Source organism: Salmo trutta, chromosome 25 (genome assembly GCF_901001165.1).
Source record: "Salmo trutta chromosome 25, fSalTru1.1, whole genome shotgun sequence".
In the NCBI taxonomy this organism is placed as follows: Eukaryota; Metazoa; Chordata; class Actinopteri; order Salmoniformes; family Salmonidae; genus Salmo; species Salmo trutta.
The window spans coordinates 298,473-308,058 of NC_042981.1; the positions used below are offsets into that span (position 1 = coordinate 298,473).

The 9,586-nt window shown below is 44.7% G+C and overlaps 1 protein-coding gene across 3 annotated transcripts in view; it reads left to right on the plus strand.

Annotated features, from left to right (window-relative positions):
• letm1 (leucine zipper-EF-hand containing transmembrane protein 1) overlaps nucleotides 1-5,118 on the plus strand; it is a 55,428-nt gene extending 50,310 nt beyond the window's left edge. For 2 of the 3 annotated variants that reach the window (XM_029712587.1, XM_029712588.1), the window contains exons 12-13: nucleotides 3,786-3,942; nucleotides 4,077-5,118. In XM_029712587.1, coding sequence (XP_029568447.1) covers nucleotides 3,786-3,942; nucleotides 4,077-4,217 — 298 coding nt within the window. In that variant the 3' untranslated portion in view covers nucleotides 4,218-5,118. The remainder of the gene's footprint in view (nucleotides 1-3,785; nucleotides 3,943-4,076) is intronic. The other variant, XM_029712589.1, reaches the window with a different exon arrangement.
• The last annotated feature ends 4,468 nt before the right edge of the window (nucleotides 5,119-9,586 follow it).

Sequence of the window (9,586 nt, forward strand, 5' to 3'; positions counted from 1 at the left end):
CCCTCACAGCTCCGTAGGCAAGCACCATGGACTTGTAGCGGATGCGAGCTTCAACTGGAAGCCAGTGGAGAGAGCGGAGGAGCGGGGTGACGTGAGAGAACTTGGGAAGGTTGAACACCAGACGGGCTGCGGCGTTCTGGATGAGTTGTAGGGGTTTAATGGCACAGGCAGGGAGCCCAGCCAACAGCGAGTTGCAGTAATCCAGACGGGAGATGACAAGTGCCTGGACTAGGACCTGCGCCGCTTCCTGTGTGAGGCAGGGTCGTACTCTGCGAATGTTGTAGAGCATGAACCTACAGGATCGGGTCACCGCCTTGATGTTAGTGGAGAACGACAGGGTGTTGTCCAGGGTCACGCCAAGGTTCTTAGCACTCTGGGAGGAGGACACAAGGGAGTTGTCAACCGTGATGGTGAGATCATGGAACGGGCAGTCCTTCCCCGGGAGGAAGAGCAGCTCCGTCTTGCCGAGGTTCAGCTTGAGGTGGTGAGCCGTCATCCACACTGATATGTCTGCCAGACATGCAGAGATGCGATTCGCCACCTGGTTATCAGAAGGGGGAAAGGAGAAGATTAATTGTGTGTCGTCTGCGTAGCAATGATAGGAGAGACCATGTGAGGATATGACCGAGCCAAGTGACTTGGTGTATAGTGAGAATAGGAGAGGGCCTAGAACAGAGCCCTGGGGGACACCAGTGGTGAGAGCACGTGGTGCGGAGACAGATTCTCGCCACGCCACCTGGTAGGAGCGACCTGTCAGGTAGGACGCAATCCAAGCGTGGGCCGCGCCGGAGATGCCCAGCTCGGAGAGGGTGGAGAGGAGGATCTGATGGTTCACAGTATCAAAGGCAGCAGATAGGTCTAGAAGGATGAGAGCAGAGGAGAGAGAGTTAGCTTTAGCAGTGCGGAGAGCCTCCGTGACACAGAGAAGAGCAGTCTCAGTTGAATGCCCAGTCTTGAAACCTGACTGATTAGGATCAAGAAGGTCATTCTGAGAGAGATAGCAGGAGAGCTGGCCAAGGACGGCACGTTCAAGAGTTTTGGAGAGAAAAGAAAGAAGGGATACTGGTCTGTAGTTGTTGATATCGGAGGGATCGAGTGTAGGTTTTTTCAGAAGGGGTGGAACTCTCGCTCTCTTGAAGACGGAAGGGACGTAGCCAGCGGTCAAGGATGAGTTGATGAGCGAGGTGAGGTAGGGGAGAAGGTCTCCGGAAATGGTCTGGAGAAGAGAGGAGGGGATAGGGTCAAGTGGGCAGGTTGTTGGGCGGCCGGCCGTCACGAGACGCGAGATTTCATCTGGAGAGAGAGGGGAGAAAGAGGTCAAAGCACAGGGTAGGGCAGTGTGAGCAGGACCAGCGGTGTCGTTTGGCTTAGCAAACGAGGATCGGATGTCATCAGCCTTCTTTTCAAAATGGTTGACGAAGTCATCCGCAGAGAGAGAGGAGGGGGGGAGGGGGAGGAGGATTCAGGAGGGAGGAGAAGGTAGCAAAGAGCTTCCTAGGGTTAGAGGCAGATGCTTGGAATTTAGAGTGGTAGAAAGTGGCTTTAGCAGCAGAGACAGAAGAGGAAAATGTAGAGAGGAGGGCGTGAAAGGATGCCAGGTCCGCAGGGAGGCGAGTTTTCCTCCATTTCCGCTCGGCTGCCCGGAGCCCTGTTCTGTGAGCTCGCAGTGAGTCGTCGAGCCACGGCGCAGGAGTGGAGGACCGAGCCGGCCTGGAGGATAGGGGACAGAGAAAATCAAAGGATGCAGAAAGGGAGGAGAGGAGGGTTGAGGAGGCAGAATCAGGAGATAGGTTGGAGAAGGTTTGAGCAGAGGGAAGAGATGATAGGATGGAAGAGGAGAGAGTAGCGGGAGAGAGAGAGCGAATGTTGGGACGGCGCAATACCATCCGAGTAGGGGCAGAGTGAGAAGTGTTGGATGAGAGCGAGAGGGAAAAGGATACAAGGTAGTGGTCGGAGACTTGGAGGGGAGTTGCAATGAGATTAGTGGAAGAACAGCATCTAGTGAAGATGAGGTCAAGCGTATTGCCTGCCTTGTGAGTAGGGGGGAAGGTGAGAGGGTGAGGTCAAAAGAGGAGAGGAGTGGAAAGGAGGCAGAGAGGAATGAGTCAAAGTTAGACGTGGTGAGGTTAAAGTCACCCAGAACTGTGAGAGGTGAGCCATCCTCAGGGAAGCACACCTCAAATAAAATGTTATTGGTCACATACACACGTTTAGCAGATGTTATTTTGGGTGTAGTGAAATGCTTGTGTTTCTAGCTCCAACATTGCAGTAATATTTTAACAATTTCACTACAATACACAAAATATACACCAATCTAAAGGAATGGAATGTGTGCTGCACCAGAGTTCCTCAAGCCATATGGCCTTTAGACTGTGGATTAAATGGTATAGACCATATGGCATTTAGACTGTGGATTAAATGGTATAGACCATATGGCATTTAAACTGTTGATGAAATGGTATAGACCATATGGCCTTTAGACTGTGGATTAAATGGTATAGACCATATGGCATTTAGACTGTTGGAAACCACTGGTATAGACCATATGGCCTTTAGACTGTTGGAAACCACTGGTATAGACCATATGGCCTTTAGACTGTGAATGAAATGGTATAGACCATATGACATTTAGACTGTTGGATGAAATGGTATAGACCATATGACATTTAGACTGTTGGATGAAATGGTATAGACCATATGGCATTTAGGCTGTGGATGAAATGGTATAGACCATATGACATTTAGACTGTTGGATGAAATGGTATAGACCATATGGCATTTAGACTGTTGGATGAAATGGTATAGACCATATGACATTTAGACTGTTGGATGAAATGGTATAGACCATATGGCCTTTAGACTGTTGGATTAAATGGTATAGACCATATGGCATTTAGGCTGTTGATGAAATGGTATAGACCATATGGCATTTAAACTGTTGAATTAAATGGTATAGGCCATATGGCATTTAAACTGTTGAATTAAATGGTATAGACCATATGGCCTTAGACTGTGGATTAAATTGTATAGACCATATGGAATTTAGACTGTTGGATTAAGTGGTATAGACCATATGGAATTTAGACTGTTGCTATAGCATAATACACCTCAATATTATTTATTAAGGGTACTGTTTTTTTTATTCACAATAATGATATGATGTATTAGATCTATCACTAGCCACTTTAAACAATGCCACTTTCTATAATGTTTTCATACCCTACAATACTCATCTCATATGTATATACTGTACTCTATACCATCTACTGCATCTTGCCTATGCCGTTCGGCCATCACTCATTTATATATTTTTATGTACATATTCTTATTCATTCCTTTACACTTGTGTGTGTACAAGGTAGTTGTTGTGGAATTGGTAGATTACTTGTTAGATATTACTGCATGGTCGGAACTAGAAGTACAAGCATTTCGCTACACTCGCATTAACACCTGCTAACCATGTGTATGTGACAAATAAATTTGATTTGATTTTAACTAATTTGCTAAATTAATAATAATCATTTTCTAGATATGATTTTTCACAAAAGATGCAATTCCTAGGAAAGGCTTTTAAATATTTTTTCCAATGAAAAAGATAACATGTTTTTAATTTGAGCTTGTTCTTCATTGCACTTTACTGATAAAATACTCCCTAAAATGTAATTTGGTGTGATCTGATTGGTGTGCTCTGATCTGGGACCTTTGATCCTGCATGGCAACAGAGTTGGCTCCTCCTCCCCCACCATGTGACCTGTGTGAGCCAGTAACATGCCTCCTGTATGTAGCCTTCTGTTTACCTTTAGGGAGAACCTGATCAGCATCAACGAGCTCATCACCGTCATGAGACAGATCCAGAACATTCCAGAGCACAAGCTGCAGAGCATCGCTGACGCGCTCGACGACAACAAGGACGGGAAGATCGACATTGATGATGTCATCAAGGTATGTGTTGTTGGGCCAATCAGAAGGACCTCTGGCTGTGTCTTCTCAGCCAATCAGCTGAATGAAAGACAGACAGGTGGTGACAACAAATGAACGCTAACTCAATGAGTGTCTTGTTGTGTGTGTTATTCTAGTTGGTGGAGTTGATTGACAAGGAGGACATTGACATCAACACCAGCCAGGTAGCAGAAATCATGGTGATGCTGCAGAAGGAGGAGAAGCTGCAAGAGAAGGAGAAGGCCCAGAAGGAGCAGGCTGCTAAGTTAAATAACTAGCCCACAGAAGAGGCTCTGCTTGGGGGAGGAAACCGCCTCCCAGATGACGTAACCGGAGCTCATCTCTGGACCCCAGACCTCCATTGACCCTAAACTGACCCTGACCAGTCGACCAGCACCATGAGCTACCAGCCAGCTACTCGAAACAGTTTCTTCCAACAGAATTAGAGGCTGACTTTTTGTTCAAAAATTTGTTTCACAAAAAGGCTCTTGTCCTTATGAACATTATTTAAACTTATCCCAAAATACCCAAGAATTATACTCAAACAACATAGTCTTAGAAACAAATGATGTTTCTGGCACCCAAGCTATCTAATGGTAGTACTGGCACCCAAGCTATCTAATGGTAGTACTGGGACCCAAGCTATCTAATGGTAGTACTGGGACCCAAGCTATCTAATGGTAGTACTGGGACCCAAGCTATCTAATGGTAGTACTGGGACCCAAGCTATCTAATGGTAGTACTGGGACCCAAGCTATCTAATGGTAGTACTGGGACCCAAGCTATCTAATGGTAGTACTGGGACCCAAGCTATCTAATGGTAGTACTGGGACCCAAGCTATCTAATGGTAGTACTGGGACCCAAGCTATCTAATGGTAGTACTGGGACCCAAGCTATCTAATGGTAGTACTGGGACCCAAGCTATCTAATGGTAGTACTGGGACCCAAGCTAGCTATCTAATGGTAGTACTGGGACCCAAGCTAGCTATCTAATGGTAGTACTGGGACCCAAGCTAGCTATCTAATGGTAGTACTGGGACCCAAGCTAGCTACCTAATGGTAGTACTGGGACCCAAGCTATCTATCTAATGGTAGTACTGGGACCCAAGCTATCTATCTAATGGTAGTACTGGGACCCAAGCTATCTATCTAATGGTAGTACTGGGGCCCAAGCTAGCTATCTAATGGTAGTACTTGGTTAGATATGCTTTATCTCAGCCATGTGTGAAACTCATTTCAGGGAGGGGTGAGTGTCTGTGGGTTTCTGCTCCACCCTTGTACTTTTTAATAAGGAACTCCCCACAGCTGGTTGTCTAGGTCTCCCCTCACCTGGTTGTCTAGGTCTCAGTAAGGAACTCTCCTCACCTGGTTGTCTAGGTCTCAGTAAGGAACTCCCCTCACCTGGTTGTCTAGGTCTCAGTTAGGAACTCCCCTCACCTGGTTGTCTAGGTCTCAGTTAGGAACTCCCCTCACCTGGTTGTCTAGGTCTCAGTTAGGAACTCCCCTCACCTGGTTGTCTAGGTCTCAGTAAGGAACTCCCCTCACCTGGTTGTCTAGGTCTCAGTTAGGAACTCCCCTCACCTGGTTGTCTAGGTCTCAGTTAGGAACTCCCCTCACCTGGTTGTCTAGGTCTCAGTTAGGAACTCCCCACAGCTGGCTGTCTAGGTCTCAGTTAGGAACTCCCCTCACCTGGTTGTCTAGGTCTCCCCTCACCTGGTTGTCTAGGTCTCAGTAAGGAACTCCCCTCACCTGGTTGTCTAGGTCTCAGTAAGGAACTCCCCACACCTGGTTGTCTAGGTCTCAGTAAGGAACTCCCCTCACCTGGTTGTCTAGGTCTCCCCTCACCTGGTTGTCTAGGTCTCAGTAAGGAACTCCCCTCACCTGGTTGTCTAGGTCTTAATTGAAAGGAAAAGCCAAAAACCTGCAGACACTCGACCTTACGTGGAATGAGTTTGACACCCCTGATCTAGGCCTTCAACAGGTCGTAATAAGGTCGAGGCAACAATGATATAACAGGGTCTCTCCTATCTTACAGCTACAGTTGACAAAACGTTAAGGACACCATCCTATGGAGTTGTACCCCCTTTAGCTCTCAGAACAGCCTCAATTCGTCACGGCACAGACTCCTCAAGGTGGCTAAAGCGTTCCACAGGGATGCTGGCCGTTGTTGACTCCAATGCTTCCCACAATTGTGTCAATTTGTCTGGATGTCCTTTGGGTGGTGGACCAATCTTGATACACACGTGAAAAACTCAGCAGCGTTGCAGTTCTTGACACAAACCGCTGCGTCTGGCCCCTACTACCATACCCCGTTCAAAGGCACTTAAATATTTTGTCTTGCCCGTTCACCCTCTGAATTGCACACATACACAATCCATGTCTCAAGGCTTAAAAATCCTTATTTAACCTGTCTCCTCCCCTTTATCTACACTGATTTGAAGTGAATTTAATAAGTGACATCAGTAAGGGATCATATCTTTCACCTGGTCAGTCTGTCATGGAAAGAGCAGGTGTTCTTCATGTTTTGTACATTCAGTGTATATAGCCATACTTTACAACCTGTATAATGGCTCTGGTGAGGTTGCAGATGAACCAGCTGGCCTTCCATTCATTCAACCATCAAAGGAAGGATTTGTTCTTCAAGATCACTCCTCGACACACTAAATCTCATTCATTTATTCCACTCAGCCCAATTTTGCTTTTGATTGAACTTTATTTAGTTTTAGTTTTATTTTTTTTGCGCTCCTGATGTTAATACGTGATAACTGAGTTGTTGCTATTTATTGTGTTGAATGTAACATAAAGATGAAGGTAATGCATTCTAAAGGCTTTATGGTTCGTCATCAAAGGGACCGCATTACTTATAGGAGTCTATGACCTGTCGAAGTTCTACTGTATAGACTAGACCTGATGTTAGGAGAGACAGACCTTCCCCCAAACAGTCTCTCTATTTCTATTTACAATTATAACGGACTAAAGAAGCAATCGAATGTAATAAAAACCAATAATCGATTGTATTGATCTGCATGGAGCACAGGGTGAGAGTCTGACCAATCAGCATCTTGGCCTTGAATAGAACCAGACATTATGGATACTGTCAAAGATGTATCGTTGTTGTTGATGAATATATAATATTCTGCCCACTTTGACTTGAGTACTTGACCTGGTTTGTTACTAAATCCAAGGAGGTGTGGTTTTGAGTTTTATAGAGTTCGTTTGGTTGAGTTGTATTGGACATCAGAATGTCTGTCTGATACATGTTGATTTTAGAAACTTCCTTATTTCTGAGCTCTAGGTAGAGAAGTGTACGAGCCTGCTGCTGGTTTGGAGGGCTAGAAGGTCAGCAGAAGGATATAGATATGGTACCTTTTTAATCCATTCCTGGAATACATTGGGGTTTGCTGTGATGCTGGAGGGTTGGCTGTCGTCTACCAGGTAGATATATTATCAGTTCAGACACGTCTCTGCCAGGTAGATACATTATCAGTTCAGACACGTCTCTGCCAGGTAGATACATTATCAGTTCAGACACGTCTCTGCCAGGTAGATACATTATCAGTTCAGACACGTCTCTGCCAGGTAGATATATTATCAGTTCAGACACGTCTCTGCCAGGTAGATATATTATCAGTGCAGACTAGGAATTGGCGTTATCCAGATTTTCATATCAGTCCGTCCTCTTATCCCGGGATTTACAGTATTACCGGTTTAGTACACAAGTGGGCACCAAATAAACCCCATTGGGCGTCTTTATTAGCAGAATGCTAACAAAATTAGCACAAGTAATAGCATGGAGGCTGCTACCTAAATATGCTAACGAGCACAAACAAAAATAAGTTAATTGCAAAGACAGGCAGTCCAGCTCATAAAATTCTACGTATATAGGTAGGCACTACCGAACGTAATTTTCGGTGAGTTTGTACATTTACAAGTGCGTGTGAATGAGAGACATTGTGCAAATGAACAGTACTAACTCTGGAGCAGCATGTCTACATGCTGTGTCTGTGTGGAATCTGGAGTCGCTAGGCGATGGGTGCGGAGCAGACGAGAGGAGAAGAAATGAAAGGAAATCATGAGAGGTCAGTGGCAGCTTTACAGAACTGATCCAAAGGGCTTTGACGACTTAATCATGGCAGAAAGTGAACACAATATGATGCCCCCTCACCTTATTAATTTAGCTACTTAGATAACTAGCAAGTTTAATTCAGCATTTTTCAATCAGAAAAAAAAGAAAATGCATTAGAAATATCTTTCTGAGATCTGTAAACACATTTCTAAAATGCATCTTATTGTAATTTCTGCTCGGCGGCAGACTAATTTTGTGCTTCAGTTCTAAACTCATAATTCAGGACCAGGCAGCGCTCTGACTGATATGGAGATGCTTTTCTCTCTACTTTTCTCGGTGTAGCCTGATTATTTTTCTCCTGTGAAATGCGAGTTTAACGTTAAGCAAAATGTTAGGAAATGTAGCTGCCTACGTTCTTCCTACGGTAGGCCTAAACATTAGAAATATGTTGGCCATGCATTGTTTTTGCAAAAAATACCTTGCTTTTCATTGTAAGCTCATTTACTTTTTTGGCTGTCAGACAAATATCATTGCACTTCTGTTGTCATCTGATGAAAATGAAGCTGTTTTCAGCCGAATGTGTTGCACTGGAAAACTGTAGTTGCACGTCCCTGATCACTCTATTGAAGCAAAAAACAGACTTTCAATATAAAACATGACCCCTGTCAATTCACAGCTGGTCTCACCTGCTCCTGCTTTCTCCAGTTGTGCTATTGACAAACAAACACGGGACTGGGTCAGCTGTTCTGGGGAACTATGGTAACTATGGTAAGCTTCATAATATAAAATGTGTGAGATGAAATGAAGAATGCAATCTGCTTTATCTCCTAATGTATTGCACAAGTTGACTACAGGTATTTACTTAAAAAAAAAAAATCTACAAATATTTAAATGTATTGGAAAAACTTCAAAGACATAGTTTCAGATATGATATATAGGGTATACCGCCAAAGCCTAGTTCAGGAGGAGTCTTCGACCACTAGAGGACAGGGGAAGGTGTAGAGGAGGAGTCAATCGCACCCAAGGTCCAACCAAAATTTGACTTACGCTTTTAACCCACCTCCTCCGAAAGAGACATTCTACATACAGGTATTGGAGAGGTGCAGGGGCCACACTGTGCGCCCAGGGAGCTGTTGTTGTGGGGGGTTAAGTGCCTTGCTCAAGGGCACAACGGCAGGTAGTGGCATTTAGGATTTGATACCAGCAGCCTTCCAGCTGACTTCCCGCCAGATTTTTCTGGGCGGTCCGGGATTCAAACTGGCAACCTTCCGGCTGCTGGCTGACCTCTAACCGCAAAGGGGAATTATTTCATGGAGTTTTTAATTGCACAATAGTCTATTAGTCTAATAATCAAATACATGTTTGTTGTCCATGTGGACTCAGGGTGTATCTGACCGTGTACACTGGTTCTGAGATGGTAGAGAAGACAATATTTGAAGCAATACGTCATTCACAGTTTTTATTGGAGAGAAATTAAGTGTACGATATGTTGTTTTCTCTTCATTTTGAGGCCGTACATTGTACTAGTTAATTTAGCATTTCCTCAGATTATATTTTAGTGGATAGTGTTTCAGATTGGG